The 19060-nt window shown below is 43.2% G+C and overlaps 1 protein-coding gene across 1 annotated transcript in view; it reads left to right on the forward strand.

Moving 5' to 3' along the window:
* Positions 1–867: 867 nt before the first annotated feature.
* The window catches only part of LOC122081611, a 32928-nt gene continuing 14735 nt past the window's right edge, over positions 868–19060 (forward strand). Inside the window, exons 1-6 of the mRNA XM_042648797.1 lie at positions 868–986; positions 1827–2029; positions 2145–2496; positions 8247–8648; positions 9384–9504; positions 9648–9797. Of these exons, the coding sequence (XP_042504731.1) occupies positions 868–986; positions 1827–2029; positions 2145–2496; positions 8247–8648; positions 9384–9504; positions 9648–9797 (1347 nt within the window). The remainder of the gene's footprint in view (positions 987–1826; positions 2030–2144; positions 2497–8246; positions 8649–9383; positions 9505–9647; positions 9798–19060) is intronic.

The following is a 19060-nucleotide window of genomic DNA, read 5'->3' on the forward strand; positions in this document are numbered from 1 at the left end:
GGAGAGTTGGCTTAAACCTGCTAAAGGCCGTTGCCTCCACACCACACCTCAAGATGAAGTTTCCAACCAAGAATGGGGTCAGCAAATGTCGAGGCGATGAAGAAGCTTCCTGGAAGTGCTACGCCACCACCATATAGGGAAAATAAAAAGTAGGTGAGGCACTCCCGATAGAAGATTTAAGCGATGACACCAATTATTAGAGGTGGGAACCGGCTGAGGGGCTAATACAAGTTGACCACGAAGAAGGGAATAATACTCGCCAATTCCAAGTTAAGGCCACAATGCCAAGGCAACAATGAGAAAACCTCATCTCGTTCCTCCGAGATAATTCTGACGTCTTCGCCTGGTCAGCCTTGGACATGCCTGGAATAGCCCGAGAGGTAATAGAGCATCATTTGAGTGTCGACTCAACTAAAAAGCCGGTGTAGCAGAAGAAGAGGACCTTCACCTCTAAGAGGCAGTAGAAGATAGATGAAGAGGTAGAGAAGTTGCTAAAGGCCAAGTTCATCCACAAAATCCAATAACCCGAATAGATATCCAACGTCGTGATGGTCCCGAAGGCAAACGGAAAGTGGAGGATCTACATCGACTTCACGGATTTAAACAAGGCCTGCCCAAAGGACAGCTACCCCCTGTCGAAGATAGACCTTCTCATCGATGCCACCTCAGGACACGAGGCTTTGAGTTTCATGGATGCGTACTCAGGGTACAATCAAATCAGGATGTGGGAGGTTGACGTCCTGAAGACATCCTTCATAACCGAGGGGGGTTGTACTGCTATGAAATAATGCCCTTTGGGCTGAAAAACGCAGGGGCCACTTACCAAAGGTTAGTGAACAATATCTTCAAGGGGATGATGGCAAAACCATGGAGGTGTACGTGGATAACATGCTTGTGAAAAGCTGGAAGGCAGAACACCATATCCGAGAATTAGAGAAGGCATTCCAAGTACTGAGGGAATACGACATGAAGCTGAACCCAACGAAGTACGCATTCGAAGTAGCATTGGGAAAGTTCATTGGCTTCATCATCTCAGAGAGGAAGATCGAAGCCAACCCGATAAAAATATAGGCCATTCGAGATAAGGTCACCGCATAATGTGAAGCGAGTCCAGGAGCAGACAGGCAGAGTCGCTGCCCTAGGACGGTTCATTCTAGGTTAGTTGACAAGTGCCTTCCTTTCTTCAAAGCCTTGAACGGATCCAAAAATTTCGAATGGACAGAGGAATGTGAGAAGTCCTTTGAACAGCTGAAGGAGAACTTAGTGACGCCCCTGCTGCTAATGAAGCCAAACACTGGGGATACCTTGCAGTTATACCTAGTTGTTTCGACAGTGGCGGTAAGTGCGGTATTGATAAAGGAAGAAGGAAGACAACAACGACCAATATATTATGTTAGTCGAATCCTTTTGGATGTAGAAACAAGATATAGAAAGATGGAGAAAGTGGCATACGCCCTGGTGATAGTGGTACGAAAGCTGTGGCCCTATTTTCAATCACACACTATATACGTACTCACGGACCAACCCCTGAAGAAGATACTGCAGAAGCCAATTATATCCGACTGCCTAGTAAACTGGGCCATAAAGTTAGGAGAATTTGACATCCAATACAAATTGAGAATCACGATAAAAGCATAGGCCCTAGCAGACTTCATAGTAGAGACAACACTCCCAGATGAACCCTGGGAGTTTGTCAAGGCTCGGGCAGAAAAGACTTAGACATTATATGTGGATGGTGCATCCAATCGAGCGGGAAGCGGTGCAAGGATCATACTACTCAGCCCTGAAGGATTCAAGATCGAGTATGCCCTATTGTTTGACTTCAGTGCCTCCAATAATGAAGCTGAGTATGAAGCACTGATAGCCAGAATTAATCTGGCGTGGGCTTTGATGGTACAAGAGTTGGTGGTGCACCGTGACTCGCAGATCGTGGTGCAACAAGTGAATGGAGACTATGAAATGAAGGAACAAAGGATAGCCAAATACTTGAAGGCGGTGAGAGAAAGTGGCAGCCTCCAAGGAGTTCGAGGTAAGGTAGGTGCCGCAGGCAGAGAATGCCAGTGCAGATGCATTGTTGCAGTTGGCCACCTCAGACTTCACGGATCTCGGATGATCCGTGTATTTTGAAGTGCTCCCTCAACCAGGCACCGAAAGTGCACAAGAGGTGTTACCCATTGGTGAGAACGGCCCCAGCTTGATAGATGCCATAATCAAATACTTGAAGGAAGGAATGCTTCCCGCAGATAGGGACGAGGTGAGGAAGGTACGAATGTGGTCAGCACGGTTCCTATTGAAGGATGAGACACTGTACAATATAGGGTTCACCACATCATACCTTAAGTGCCCGAACCTTGTCGATGCTGAATATGCACTCCGAGAAGTACACGAAGGGATACGTGGCCAACATCTAGGAGCTCGGGCCTTGGCCCACAAAGTGTTGAGGCAGGGCCTATTCTGGCCAACCATGAGGAAAGATGCAGAGGAGTTCGTCAAGAGGTGCGTTAAGTGCCAAATGTTCGCCCCCGTCCTTAGGCAGTACACTATCGAGCTTTCCTCCCTGTCAATCCTGATACCATTTTTCATGTGGGGAATGGACATTTTGGGCCCGTTCCCCTTAGCCACGAGGCAAAGAAAGTTTATTGTGGTGGCGGTCTACTAATTTACAAAGTGGGCAAAAGTCGAAGCATTGGCTACGATATCCATAAAGAATATAAGGGACTTCTTCGAGAGGGCGGTAGTCTATCATTTCGGGATCCCCCAAGTGGTAGTAACGGACAATGGAACTCAGTTCGCTAATCCAACTTTTGGCTTGTTTTGTGAGGCCCTCGGCATTGACCATAGGAAAACATCCGTCAGTTACCCATCGACCAACGAGTTGACGAAGGTAACCAATTGTACCCTACTCCAAGGAATAAAGAAAAGACTAGATGATGCCAAGGGGTTATGGGCAGAAGAGCTACACAACATCCTTTGCGCTTACCGCACAATTGAAAGATCCGCCACTGGAGAAACACCCTTTAATTTATCTTACGACATCGAAGCTGTGCTCCCAGTGGAGGTAGGAGCCATGACCCATCGAGTTCAGTACTACGATGAAGAAGAAAATGATAAAGGTATTTGAGCTAATTTAGACCTCCTGAATGAAGTATGAGAAGCCTCGCAAGAAAGGATTGCCACCTACCAGTGAAAGGTTGCGAGGCATTGCAATTCTAAGGTCTGAAGGAACGAGTTTAGAATGGGTGACCTCGTCCTCAGAAGGGCAAAGATATCAGACTCGAAGCATCAAGGAAAGTTAACTCCAAATTGGGAAGGACCTTACAAAGTCACTAGGATAATACAACCAGGGTCCTATCACCTGGAGACTACAGGGGGAGAAAGAGTACTGATCATGGAACTCGAAGAACTTGAGAAAATTCTATCAGTAACAGTAGCGTGCATATTTACACACTTGCTTAGTCGTTTTTCTTTTTTACACTTGAATGTTTGCTGCTCCTTAAAAACTTTCAATTTGTAGTGTTCCATCCCCGAGCGTTTCGGAGGATTTTTTTATATATAAGCTAGTTTGCAGCAATCAATTCTGATAACAGTTACGGATAAAAAAGGGTACCTCTATCAGGTGCTCAGGCCAAGGCCAAGCAGACCTGGCCAAAGGTCCAAGGCTCTGTTGGGGGCCCGAGCACATCCGACAAAAAGTACAAGCCGAAGTTCATGGTCTTTCCCTCAGATGGGGGGCTCAGGCTAAGGCCGAGATAACCTGACTGAAGGTCCACACCTCGACGCATCCATCAACCTTTAGTTGTGAAGGAAATATTCTTGGCTGAAGCCGAGTGGAAACCCAAGACTTGAACCACTTATGAAGGAGCTTCGGCTTTCATCAAACTAAGAAACGTACCAGGGCGTTCTCTGTTGTTCGGATAGCCCAAAGCACAAATTATACTTAAAAAAATTGGCATAAAAGCTTACGCTTTCATCCCTATCTATGAGCCAAAGGCCCCCTGACGGTCCTATAGGTTTGAGACTAAACGTTGGGAATGCAAGAAAGAGAAAGGGAACGAAGACAATGTGGAAAGCAAGATCTCTAAGTTCATTCATATAGGTCTGAAGGCCGAAGTTACAAAAAGGCCCAAAGGCCAAAATAAAAAATAAAAAAAAAGAGAGGAAAAGAAGAAGAACAGCCTCATGGAGTGTCTGTTGGGGGGTGGCCTTGTCCCCGGCAGGGTCGGCAACATCTCTGTCGGAGTCTCCTCGCCCAGGAGTCAGAGGGACCTCACGAGACAGTTGAACCCCCTCTCCCCAACTGTCGCTGTCCTCGTCATCTACGACCTCGGTGGCGGTAGGAGCTACGCCGGCGTCATCTTCCTTGAAGATGAGGCCACTCCCCTTGAAAGATATCTCAAGGTGATGTTCGAGGACCCAGTATCAAATGTCGGTAGTGCCCATGATAAACCCAAGGGAGATGGCACGCTTGACCACCTGCCGAAAGTCCTTAGAAGATTTATAGCTCTCGACACCTTGGGCTTCGGCTTCCTTTAGCCTTACGGCCATCTGCGCCTCCAGTTCCTTGAGCTTCCGATCGCATTCCTACTAAGTGCTAAGGAGGTCAGCCTCCAGATACTCTACTTTCTCAAGGAGGATGGTATGCTCCTTGTCGAGGGCCGACTTCTCACGCTCAGACACCTAAAGGTCCCTGGCCAGGGCCTCAGTTCAAATAGACAACTGGCCCACTTGGTTCTAAGCCTGAAAGGGATCAACAGTTAGAAAAAATATATATTGTAATGAAAAAGGAAAAAATTCAAAGCCAAAACCTAAATATTACTGCTGCCATAAACATACAAGTGCTGGTGACCATGGCCTGGGTCCCCTGGCTTTGAGACTCGGCGGCATCTCCTGGTAGGCTCCCCTTTTGCATAAGCTCTCGATCAACCCACCCGATGGAAAGTATCTCGCCCTCCTTGATGGACCACCGAGGGATGAATCCGACTTTAGCATGAGATTGGCTCTCTCTCGGGCTTTGGAAATTGGTACCAGGAGAAGAGGCCTGGGAAGGGGATATACCGCGACTGGGGGTTGCTAGAGCCTGGACGACCTTAGTAGTGGGATCGTCGGCTCTGGGCTTCTTCTTCTGGAGGGCTTTGGAACTAAAAGCCCCCCCTTCTCTTCCCCTTCTTCGGTTGTCTTTGTTGGGTGTCTTGGGCCCTGGCTTCCCTCAGCTGGGCCTGCCTCTCGGCTGCGGTTTCTGCATTGCAATAAAGATGGTCAAGATCAGTATGAAAAAAATACAATTCAAAGCAAAAATAGTCTCGGTCAAACCTAGGACTCACCAGGGCTAAGCCCGAACAGGAACAAAAAGGCATCCGATTGGAGGCTACTGGACTCAACAGGCCGACGGAGTATCTTGTCCTTAGCCATCGACAGTGACTTTGCATCTGTCCCGAAGAGGGTAGGTGCAGAGTTCACATCCTTCAGATCAGGGATGTCCCAAGTATTACTGAGGAGAAACCCCTCGGGCACCCTAAAAAAAAAATACTTTAACTTCCAACCATGTATTGAGGTCGGGTATCAGTTTAAAAACCAAAGGTCTTTCCAAGGCCAGAAGTAGTACCAGCCCAAATCCCCCTTGCTGGAACTGAGAGATAGACAATTGAGGAAGAGAGGAAGGGAGAGGGGTCTCCCCATCTGAGAGAAGAAGATTATGAAGCTGAGAACCTATTGCCACCCTATTGGGGTCAACTGGGTTGGACAAATGCCATAGTGCCGAAACACTTGGCTAAAGAAGGGATGGAAAGGAAGCAGAGGCCTAGCCTTGAAGGCATCCCGATAGAAGCAAAGCTCCTCAGGGTTACAGTAGCTAGCTCTACCATCGGGCCTCGGTATTCAAAGGACGAACTCGTCCAGGATACTACAAGAAGCATGAAGCTCCAATAACTCTTCTTCTGTCATGGTGGACACAATATTCTTGGCCTCAACTACCAAGGACTCGTTTGCCTGGGCTTGGGACTCAAAAAGCCCCTCCCTGATACCTTCACCACTAATGTCACTAGCGGTGGAAGAAGAGGAAGCACCCAAAGACGTGGGTGTGGAAGACGAGTCCAAGGACATCCCTCAGATCTGACCGGGGCTTCGACCCCTAGAAATGGCACCCTCGGAGGACGAGGGGCCACTACCTAAAGAGCTAGATATTAACTTACTTCTAAAATAACTCTGGCCGAACCAAAGATCGGAGGACGGTTAAGGATGAAGGACGAAGGGTCTGAGAAATGAGGAGAAGATGACAAAATGAGAGAAAGTGGCACTATTTGTAGGCAAAGGTGCATCGATACAACTCCCCAGCCTCATTAATTACAGTACATGTCATCTATACGAGATTCCCGAAGCACACTTGAGCAAAGCACATGAACGAAGTACAGTACCTCGGACCCCAAAAGCCTCGGTTGGGGGCTCTGGCCAAGGCCAAGCAGACCTAACCGAAGGTCCAAGCCTTGGTTGGGGGCTCAGGCCAAGGCCGAGACCGAAGGTCCAAATCCGGGTTGGGGGCTCAGGCCAAGCTGAAAAAACCTGATTGAAGGTCAACACCTCGGTTGGGGGCCCAGGCCAAGGCTGTGCAGACCTGACCGAAAGTCCAAATCCCGATTGGGGGCCCAGGCTAAGGCCAAGCAAACTTGACCGAAGGTCCAAATCCCAGTTGGGGGGCTCACGTCAAGGCCAAGCGGACCTGGCCAAAGGTCAACACCTCGGTTGGGGGCTAGGCCAAGGTCGAGCGGACCTAATCGAAGGTCAAAACCTCGGTTGGAGGCTCAGGCCAAGGCCGAGCAGACCTGATCGAAGGTCAACACCTAGGTTGGGGGCTCAGGCCAAGGCCGAGCAGACCTAACCGAAGGTCAACACCTCGGTTAGAGGGCTCAGGCCAAGGTCGAGCAGACCTGACTGAAGGTCAAAACCTTGGTTGGGGACTCAAGCCAAGGCCGAGCAGACCTGATCGAAGGTTAACACATCAGTTGGAGGGCTCAGGCCAAGGCTGCCAACATCTCAGTTGTGGTCCAGGCCAAGGCCGAGTAGACCCTACCGAAGGCCTTTGTCTCGAATAGGACAAAGACCGAAGCTGAAGGAAGAAGGCCGAAGGAGCATATGAAAGAGAAGGAAAATGACGGAAGACGTGGTTACTCCCACTGGAAGAGCCTCCTAGTGGGAGTAAGGGGCTGCTGATATGCTTAAATTAGTCACCCAGTGAAGCAAGAACATGTGGCATCCAATGGAAGGACACGTGGCAACCAACCAAGGGATATCCACTATGACCATAACTCCAGAGACCAGGAGGAGAGGGAGACTAGAGTCCCCCTCAATTGATAGAGGCCGCGAGGACTCTAACTGCGTGAGGGGAAGGAGATACCCGGATAGGGAATATTCCCCACGAAGGAAGGAAGACATATCCCAGTAGGACTCAAAAAAGGGATAATCCTATAAAAGGAAACCCTAAAAGACAGAACAGGTAAGTCAATACGCTCACACCATTACTCCTGTGAAAACACTGTTCTACGAGTCTCTAACTTAGTTGTCAGAGGACTAATCCCGAGGACACCTTTGGGCCTTTGCCTTCTGTGCTTGTTCAAGATCGGCGCTCAGCCTCATACAGATTCTCGGCAATAACACATTTCATAGAAGATGTTTCATGGCTTCGTTCTTAGGTGGTCGAGGGAACAAAGTTTCCAATCGCTGTCAATTATATGTTATTCTCTGTCTATCTCCATAAACAAAATTCAAGATGTACTTGTCAATCAATTTGGGAAGTAGTACAAACCTCCTTCTCCCATCATCTCTTGTCGCCGATTTATAGCCCCTGTTGTTGCTTTTCATGGAGGGAAAAGGATTTGGGGGTGAAGGAGCACAATATCGATTTAGAGATGAAGAAGGTCATTTTTTATTTCGGGTTAAAGGGTTAAGAGAGAGTATATTAGGTACTTTATTTTTTATAAGGGTATTTTGATATTTAAAGAAAATATACCAGCTGATATCAGCATTTAAGATATATTTCGTAATAGAGACTAACGGCAAGGGGTGTGAGTATAATTTGATATTATGCAAAGGGTGTCTTTTTAATAATGGCATTCTCTAGGGTTGGCGATGGAAGCTCCATTTCCCCATGCGGGGTGTTTTAGGGGACTTTGACATAAAAACAAATAAAAAAGAAAAAGAAAAAGAAAAAGAAAAAGAAAGGTGAAAGTTCATAAATTTTTTTCTGGGTAAAAAAGTTCACAAATTAACTGCATTCTTACTAGTTTTATCATTTTTGTTGGTAGAACACTTTCCTACTATTTGGTGGTGGTGGTGGCATCACAAATAGATTATTTTTCGTTCACATGGGAAGGTTGGTTTATTTCATATCTTTTCTCTCTCCTTTGGTACCATTTGGCCATGGAAGGAGGAACGTTGTCGGAAATCTACCAGAACTCGAAGAGGTTGTTATTGAGGACGAGAGATGGATTGGAGAAGCTCGAACGTTTGGAATTCGCTTCATCCTCGAATGGCCTCGATTCTCCTGAACTCTCTTTCTCTATCAAGAAAGACATCGGTCAGATCCAATCCCTCTGTGTCGAGATGGATCGCCTCTGGAGATCTGTCGCTTCCAAACCCCAACGTGATCTCTGGAAGCGGTAATAATATCTATAACCCTAATTTATCTTTTAATCCCCTTACCCAATCGATTTGATCCCTCACTTTTAGTACCAAACAGACAAATGTATAATTCGATCTCGACTTAGGGCATCTCAGGATCTCATTTGTATGAAAGAAATGGTTCCTTTAGATGGGTTTTTGAATGGAATGGAAACTTGTGATTGTGTGATTCAGTCTTTCATTTGATCCCTTCCTTTAAATGATAATTAAGTTTCATTTCATTGGTATTTTGCGATCTCGTGGATTTTTTTTATTATTTAAGTGCTTCGACACTCTGGCAGTTTAGGACTTTGGGGTGGACCTCTGCTCATTTTTCTGGTGGTTTACTTTATATGAATGTAGAGAAGTGTCAGGTTGGTATAACTGTTGAAACTGTTATGACTCTGTAACTCCTTTTTTTACATTACAAGATAATGTTAAGGCAGCGATAATATAGCGTGTAACAAGCCCAAAAGAAATTAGCCTTCTCTTTAATAGTGCGTGAAGGAACTACTGAATGTGGAAATCAGGATTAGCCGAGTTGATGACAATTATGGCTCTTGAATCATTCTATGGATTTTGGAAATTGAAGAAGGGTCCGTCACTTGTGATGGTTAATAATATGTTATTCAGAGTTGCAAATAGATAATTTGGATTTATTTTGTCATTTAGAAAATTGCTTCCAATGATTGGTGGTGTCATTTTTTCTTAGAAACCATCCTTTTGATATACAGAAAAGTGGAACAGGTAGCTGAAGAAGCTGACTCGTTGAAGGAAAGCCTTGATAAGCATTTACTGCGCCATCAGAAAAGGATGCAGGAGGTTAAAGAGAGGGCACAACTACTTGAGAGAGCTGTTAGTAATCATCCTTGTCACTGTATTCAACTTTTGAAAGTACCATTGCCAACATTTCTTGTATAAGTAAATTATTACTGCTTTTGATCAACTTAATCATCTTATGTATTTGTCCCCCCCACCCCCCCGCCCCCCAATTGTAGAATGGGGACTCTGATTATGTATTGAGAATCTTTGATGATGAAACACGAGCAATTGAAGCAGCCCATAACTCATCCAAGATGCTTGAAGAAGCTTATTCTACTGGAGTGGCCATTCTCTCTAAATATGCAGAGCAAAGGGACAGCTTGAAGGTAATGCCATTCCTCATGGGTCTCTCTGTACTTTTTTCTTTTTAATTTGATTTTCTAGATGAAAGGTACATTGCTGTTCCTTTGATGGTAATGCAATTCCTCATGAGTTCTTAGGTCAATCTGCTTTCATTTACTTTAAAGCATTGTGTTTTGATTCCTCAGTTTTCTTTTCTGTTGATTAGATATACAATTTTAGATGGAAATTTCTGTAGACGTATCTGATATAGGAGGATTGATGTAGACAAGTGTTTTAGCAAACAATATAATCGCAAGCCCAAGAAGAACCAGAGCCATACTTAGCCCATGGTTATTCAACTGATTTTTTGGTCCACGCCCATCCAAGCCCATTGTCTAGGTGTTAGTGGGTTCACTAAAAACCAGAATCATGGGGGGTCATATGTAATTTCTATTTCTAGATTTTATTAGATACTACTCAGATTGTAAGTTGTCTTTCCTAACCTATTTGTAAGGGACTTGTGCCAATACCCCATGATTTAGATGAATGGAGAGAACCTTGGGTTTTCTTACCATGGCTGTTATGACATGCAGTTGAGAGGTGTTGAAGCCTTTTTAGTCAGTGATAGACTGAAAGGCCATAGGTGAGAGGCCTTGGTCATACCCCCCTTCTTCCTTCCCCTTTCTCTTCTATCTTTCCTCCTCTTAATTTCTTTTTGTTAACCCTGCAACAGCCAACAAGGTACTAAAGTAAGGTATCGAGCCATCAATCTACTCTGATGTTGCAGCTGTTCTTTACTTGAAGGGTACGCCATTGACCCACCCACAGAAGCTGTGATTGAAGACTTTCTCCAACCCAATCCACCCACAGAAGCTGTGAGTGAAGACTTCTCCAACCCTGCAGCACGGCTTGTTTGGTCTTCTACTGCAGCAAACTTCAAGTCCATATAACTCCAGTTTTGGCCTGCAGTTTCATCCTAAACTTGGAGTGTAATACCCTCCTAGGTCTGTTCCTTCGATAGTACTTCTAGCCATGTTTCAAAGCTAGTTAGTGATGTGGGCTGTAATTTACTATTTACTCTCTAGTTTCTATTTCATACTTTAGGCTGTTGAGCCACTTCCAGCCATCCATCTTAACTGATTTTTCGAAATCATAAAGAGCATACCGACCCCTCCCCTCAATATGAAATGTGGATCCAATTGATGCTACCATCGGCTGGTATTATTGGCTTATTGTTTTAGTGGCTAGTTTCTATTTTGGGGCTTGAACTTGTAACCTGTGTTCTGATCATTAGTTGGTTTAGATAATTTAAGGGTGTCCTATTGTAACCGAGACTTGCTGTTGATATCAATTAGGGGGTATTCTACCTTAGGGTTTGAGAGTTATATCTAGTTACTAAATTTGACTGCAAGCTGCCATATACTTTAGACCTGCTGGTAAGTGTCAATCCAAAATTGGATCATGATCATCTATGGAGGGTATAATACTGTTATTGTGTCCTTATTTTGTGGTCCTACTTGTGGTTTGGATGTTTGTTTACTGTTTAGTGAGCATAGCCCTATCAAGGATATATATCCAACTAAATTTATGCATAATAGATAGACTTGCTTTTCATCCTTGTTTAAGTTTCCTTGCTTTTCTGGATCCCCCCTCCCCCCCTTTTTTCCTTAAGAAAAAAGATGATCTCACTAATGTAATCAGCTTCTCAAGCAGTATAGTGATAAGAGAATTAATGTTCTTTGAACATAAGTACATTTATGTACATTTTGTTTGATTATGAAACTGCTCCATGCCTGGCCGCCTAATAGAACTTTTACCACATTAGGAAATTCGTTTGGACCTTTGTTCTTCTCTCATGTGGGCACTGTTCACACGGGGAGAGGAAATACGGGAATGGATTCAATGGATAAAGGAAGGGGGAAAAGACAAATGCAGCGAGACAGTGGAGGTGAAATCCCAATGGATGGAGCCAAAAGCTTTGTGAATGTCAATTTTGAACAAAGCAGCGGAAGAGTGGGATTTTCGATCAAAGCCTTTGACAATCTCATGGTAGAGAATGGTATTGTCAACGATGCTTTTACCAGTTATGGAAGCTGATTGATTGGCACTACAAGAGAATCGATAACCGATTTGATGCGATTGGCAAGGATTTTTGGAATGAATTTGTACAAAAGGTTGCATAGAGAGATGGAAGGAAATCAAACATGTCTTGATCGCCATCCTTTTTGGGGATGGGACAGAGGAAGGTGTGATTGACACCATTGATTTGGGAGGGATTGCAGAAGAAGCTTCCGATGGCTCGAATGAGGTCATCGCTGATAATGTGCTAGTAGGATGAAAAGAATCCCATGCTGAAGCCATCCGGACCTAGACTTTATTTGCTTTGTGGGAGAGGATTGCAACGATGATCTCATTATCGGAGGGGATGGACTTGAGGGAGTGACGGAGGTGATCGGGGATGAATTTGTTAAGGATGTTGGCCGGCAGGAGGGGAGGGGATGTGGAGGGGTTGTTGAAGAGATTAAAAAAATAGGAGACAACTTCGGGTTTGATGTCAGCAGGGGAGGACAACTTGATGGCTTGAGACACAGAGGAGTTTAGGGATAGAGTTAACATTGGTTTTGGCCTTGATAGATCGGTGAAAATAAGTTGAGTTACTGTCTTCAAGCTCCAACCATTTTTTTCTAGATTTCTGGCACAAGAAACTTTCTTCCTGGGCGAGAAGATTAGTGAGCTCAGAGTCAACAAGCTTTTACTCATCTGCCAAAAGGCTGTTGTGAAGATTAGACAAGAGTCTAGATTGGTTGAAGTCAAGCTTGCTTTGACGGGATAGAACACGGTTAGAGATATTCCCGAAGACATTGGAGTTCCAAGTCTTGAGAGCAGCTTTGGCATTCTTGAGCTTCTTGGCAAGGCAATGAGGGGGGAGGGGGGAGGGGGGAGTGAACAAGGATGTTCCAAGCATCATGGACAAGAGGCAGAAGATCTAGATGATGGGTCCACATGTCAAAGAATTTGAAAGGCTTTGGGTCAAAGGAGGAGATGGGTTGGACATAAAGGGAGGAGATGGCGGAGTGGAGATATACCAGGAAGATCGAAGTCGGCATTAGAGGAAGGGAAGGAATCGAGCTAGGATTTTGTCCAGCTTGTAGGCAACCTTGTCATTGCCCCTCCTACTGTTTTGCTAGGTTAACTTGGATCATTTATGCCAAGATCATTGATGCAGCCGTTGAAGTCACTGACATGAGTGGGATCAATAAGGAGGCCTCCCTGCTTTTCGTGAGAGGTAGGGACAACCATTTAAGTGGAGGCTAGTGATAGAGGGGGCAAAGGATCTAAGGTTAGACCAAAGAGGGAGTATGTCAAAGGCATGATTAAGGCCATAAATGACAGAGAAGAAGCAAGGAGGCATATTAGGAGGGAAGGACAGGGAAAGGTGAATTATTTGGGATGTGGTGGCAATTGGATTGGTGTGGATAGAATTGGGTTCCTGGAGAACCCAAATGCTACTGATGGGGAAGTGGTCATAGTTGGGGACGAGGGACTAGGAAGGGGCAATTGAAGCAGTGATATGGGGGGCATTGGCCTCAAGAACTCTGGTCTCAAGGAGAAAGCAAACCACAACTTTAGTGGACTTGATGTGGGAGCGGATAGCAGATAAAGAATTGTTTAGCAGAGGAGTTGAGCCCTCTGACATTCCAGATGATCGAAGCAATCATTTGGAACGGGAGGAGTTGGCCTTCAAGACCTCCGAGGAGCTAGGGGAGGGGAGGGGATGGGAGGGGAGGGGAGGGGGAGGGACTATTTAGGCCTTCGATGAACCTAGGGGTTGTGGGCTTCTCAGCTCCTTTGGGGCGAGAAGTGGATCGGAGGGATCTGACTTTCCTCATTGGGCCAGCTGCAGGGGCAACTAGAATTGGAAATCGCTTGGATGAGCCAATAGGGGTAGGAGGGGCCTGCTCGGACCGGAGATAAGTCGGGGAGGACGCAGCAGGCATAGATGGTTTGTGGGAACATTGTCACGACACTATGGCAATCTAAGGCATAGAGGGGTGGATAATCGATTCGGCGATGAATAGCTTGTTATGGCGTTGCCATGTCTGTCAAATCACCCATATGTTTTTATTTCCCATATTTTCTAAAGTTATTTAGTATGCTACAAGCCTACAATATACATCCTATAAAATATAAAATCAACATTAAGTAACATCAAATCATCAAAAATCATCATAGCCATATCAAGTCATCCAAAATTAACATGAATTATTGACTTGTTCAGTTATACATCAAGTCATCAAAATCAACATGTACATTAAGTCGTAAAACTAAAAAATAAAAGGCTAACCTATGACTGAAGCTTGAAAGCAATGATTGGAAGTGAGTAAGCAACCTGAATAAAGTAAAAGGTATATGAAGCTATCAAATACAAATCATTATATAAAACATAAAATTAACCAAAATAAAAAAAAGAAAACTTAACTAATCATCCAAGTTCAAAGTTCAAAGTTCAAGTTTAAAGTTTAAACAGTATATAAAATCCAAACACAAATCACTTGATCATAATCATCCAACAAATCAACAGTTGGCAGTTTCTCTTCTTGTTGTCCACCAGAATCATTTGCATTTTCACTAAAGTTATCTATGACATCCTCGTCATCATTCACATCTTCCTCTTCCTCTTTTTTTTCTCCATCTGATCCTGATGACTCCTCAATAGCCCTCCCTCTACCACAGCGTGTGTAGCACACATTGCCTCTAGAGGATGATGTTTGAGCTCTCCTGGGTTGGTTGGGACCCTCCATTGTTGCTTCCATTGCTCTACCAGTAACGTATCATGTGAGATCATCCTTGGGATGGATTACATCATCCATTGGCTGGCTAACCATCCACTCACTATTCCAATCCAGTTCATTAAGCAATAGTGGATTATTATGTTCTCGAGATGCCTTTGTTGAAACCTTTCTTCTAGGCGGCGATTTTATTGAATATAGACCAAGATCATTCAAACGGTGATGTTTCCAACCTATTCCTCTTCTTGGTATGAATCTGAATTTGTAAACAATGGAGAACAACAAACAAAGTAATTGTTCTCAAATTAAAACGTCTAAAAAATGAAATAGATGCAATAACTAACTACTTACAAACTCAAATGTGCTCCAGTTGTGTTTGCAACCAGAAGAGGAGCAACAAAGCCCTAGAATACGTCATGCAACCTTTGAAAGCTCAAAAGCTTGACCTCCAAATGAACTCCACCAAGTAACTAAAAAATAAGTATATAAAAAAACTGGATTAATACATCATACAAAGTAGCTACTAGGTACAAACAAAGCAACTAAACAATATACTTATTCGGACTCATGGTTGCTCATTGTCTAATCGCCATATCCATGGCAAAAGAACCTCGAGAATATCTATATAAACCAGCTTTAGTAGTTATCTTGTCTTGCAAAGATAGTTTATGTATTAGTCTTGCAATGACTTCATTAAATGTTGACTGTAGAGTCTGGATAATTTGGTAGTCACCATCATCACTTTCCTTTTAACAAAAAAATTTTCAGGATTAAGAAATAGTGCTGCTCCATACAAAGGGGGCTCCATCTGACATTCCCAACGCTTGTTAACACTATTTAACATTTCTTGTACTGCCTTTCTCTATCCCCAAAATTTTATTGTATTTTCTTTTTTGCCTCCTCCATGGAAAAATAAACCTCAGGCATAGAAGGCCTTTGATGTAGATCCGGGTTCCAAGAACAGGAATCGGATCGCTTAGGGCCCACTTAATGAATAAATAGCACAAATTTTAACCAAATATCAAAGAGAATGGCAATTCAGTAAATAAGAGGAAGCTTTTAACAAGTAATGGCAGAACTGTAAATTACTAGAACTTTAGATCATGAAAAGAAGGGAAAGGGGAATGTAACCGTTAGTGGCAAAGGATAGAATTGGAATGGCAAAATAAATAAAGAAAGTGGGGAATAAAAACAAAAGATAGGGGGTAATTCTGGGATTTAATAAAATAAGGGTGTATACCTTCTTTTATGAGGTTGTCTTCAGCCTCATGACACAAGCAGTAACCTAGCAGCAAGAGGGAAAGTTGGCAGTAGTGAGAGGCCCTTCCAGGTTCATTGTTTCAGCCCAAATTTGTAGTCGAAGCTTGGATACCTTTTGATCTTGTGATTCCAACAGGAAAATACCCCAAACAGCAAGCAAAGAGGTACAGTAATCCCTGCTATTCAGACCTGGCGGTATTAAGGAAAGCCCTACAGTCCACCCAAATCTCAGGGTCATTCGATTGGAGACCAAGCTTCAGTGGAGCTTCCTTTAGATCTGATACTGTCACCCAGAGCAGGGTAAGGGAAGAAAACCAGAAATTTTAAAGAGGAAGGAGAAGAAATAAAGGGGAAGTAAAAGAATGGAAGAGAAGGGACTGAAAAATTTTAGGGGAAGAAGAAGGGGGAATCGGCAACCATGGTTTCAAATCCAAAAACTCTTAATCAAATTTCTATTCTTCAAAATCTAAAACTGAAATTTTAGATTGTATTACATGACTACTTAAAGGAAAACTTAATGCATCACAATGGTAACTAATTAAAAATGGAAACTAGCCTAGATAGAAACTGAAATAAAAATCTAAGCTAAATAAAATACCACAAACTAACTTCTAAACCTAAAAAGGAAAGTAAATAAAAAATCCCAAATCAAAGAGATCCCTTCCATCACCTAACTACATCAGCCTCTCATCAGCATCCAATATCCTCAAGACAGTAATAAGTGGCTTTGAAGCTTTAAGACAATTTTCCAAACCATTCCAAAATTCTGTAGCATACACCGTATCAACCACTTCCCAACCTCTGTCTTTGACAAATTAGAAAAGTCCATGCATCAGAAATAAACAAAAATGCCTTAAGTCATCCTTATGTTTTAACGAGCTTTGAAGTGTAAAAAATGCAGTTGCAAATCTAGTAGCTGCTGTCAGCACAGGATCCCTCCCATTGGTTCTATCTCTCATTGCATTAAGAAGGCGTGTGTGCCTGTAGATGAAGTTGGTTATTTTTTTTTTTTTTGCTTTACTCATCACATTCTTATAAGATTTCAGAAATCCGATGTCCTCCAACATCAGGTTAATGCAATGGGCTGCACAAGGAGTCCAATATAGCTTTGTCCTCTTCTACATCCGCATTGTCCCGGCTAATTTATAAGCCGATGCATTATCCGACACAATTAGCACAACATATTCCTCACCAATTTCTTGAACTTTGCTGTCAATCAATTCAAACAACATATTTGCATTTTGAGACACACTGGATGCATCAATAGAACCAATAAAATAAGTTCCCTTTGGACAGTTAACAAGGAAATTAATTGTCTTCCTTTTTATTCATCAATCCATCAGACATAAGAGTGCACCCATACTGCTTTTAATACTCTTCATATTTATTCTTCATCTCTGCAGTTTTCTCCTTTGCTGCCTTTAACAATGGTACCCTCACTTCATGATAACTTCGAGACTTATATCCTGACCCATATCGTGCAATAAATTCCATCATCACCTCAAACCTCCTTGACTTAAGAGCATTGAATGCAATACCACATTGGTAAACCCAATTAACAATGTGATTATCAATTCTCTTTTTTTCTTCCGCGGATCTAAGCCGATTCTCTATACTAGTCTGAGTAGGAACTTTAAGATGCATGTTAGCAATCACTTGCTTAGGAGTCCGTCTAACATGAGCATCCATGGAGCCCTCTAGTTGTGGCTGAATGACCACTTTCTTTCTCTTAGCAGTTGTCCCAGAGCTAGGAATAACTCTAATGGTTGTAGAAGAATGAGACCCACCAGACTATCTTTGACCTTTAACTTCTATATGTGTCTCAACATCAACATTAACATCAACATCAACATAATATTAACATCAACATCAACATTAACATCCAAAATTTCTTCTTTCCTTTTCTTCCTATTATGCATAAGAGCTGCATTCATCTCTGTAGCAATTGCCGTAGTTGTCTTGGTGCACTTGGCAACATCCTCATATCCACCCACCAAATGTTGTTTTAATCTTTTAATTCCACTTTTGAGATCTTTCCCACATCGAATGCATCTAACAAGGTTCTTGTCTGATGTATCAGGCCAAATTCCCATACGTCCACCAGGGGTCTTTTGATTTGGCCTTCCTGTTTAGTGTTTGAGTCTTTACTTGGATCATACATAGCAGTACTTAAATTTTCACCCCCATTACTACCACCAACAGTAGCATCCATTGTAACAAATAATCTAAGAAAAAATACATTAGACATTAGATACCTGAGCCGTTGAGCAAAGGACTAAGACATTAGAAATTTAGAATTTAGAAATTACAGAATAGAAAGTGAAGGGGGAAGAACAGAGGCAGCGTCTAATGGTTAATGCCTAATGCCCATGCAGATTGCAGACTACAAACGAGAGGGAAAAAAGGGGGCAAGAAGTAACAAGAATTACCAGCCTACCTGGTTAATGGATTGTGGAGGCTCGTGAGTTGCTTCAGCTGATACAAGAACTGGGGTTTGTAGTTCAAGGCTTAATTAATTTATCTTGCAAAAACAATGGCACAAATCACCTATCTGAAAGTCCCTATTCCCATTAAACATAATAGAACCGATTCACAGAATGCATGGAGTTTGAGATAAAGAAGGGGGATGGAATAGGGAAGAATATCGTGCGTGCATATGCTAGAACTCATACACTGACACATGATATCGTAAAAGTTTTTATTTGAGGGATACATATATTTGTAGCACTCATACATTGCTACTTGCTAGAGCTCGCACACATCATGGTTTGATACTGCAGATGCAGCGCCCGAAATTGTCAAAATGATTATGGCAACGACTTTGGCAGAAATGGAGTTTGAGTGATCAAAATGATCATGTCAATGTGGAGGCAAAGATAGTGGCTGCTAAAGCTCTTCGGAACCTCTCAACCTTACCACAGATTAGCTTGTTAATGACTCGGCAGTCGGCACTACCCAATAACAGTATAAAATGAGGAAAGAAGAAATGAGGAAAAAAACAGAGATAAGAAGAAGAAAAAATAGAGGCAAGAAAAAAAAAATGGAAAAAAAAAAAAGAGGAAGAGGAAGGAGAAGATTAGAAGAAGACTAGAAGAGTACAAAGTACTGAGTACATACCTTTCTTTGTCGGAGTAGCAACCACCAGAGGTCGAGGTTGTCACCTTGTTGTTGGAGAAGTCCTCACCTCCAGCAACTGTAAGTGTTAGGGTTGAATTGTTGAAGAAGTCGCAACTTCCAACTTCACTGACTTTATTGAC

The sequence above is a fragment of the Macadamia integrifolia genome, chromosome 6 (assembly GCF_013358625.1).
Source record: "Macadamia integrifolia cultivar HAES 741 chromosome 6, SCU_Mint_v3, whole genome shotgun sequence".
Lineage (NCBI taxonomy): Eukaryota > Viridiplantae > Streptophyta > Magnoliopsida > Proteales > Proteaceae > Macadamia > Macadamia integrifolia.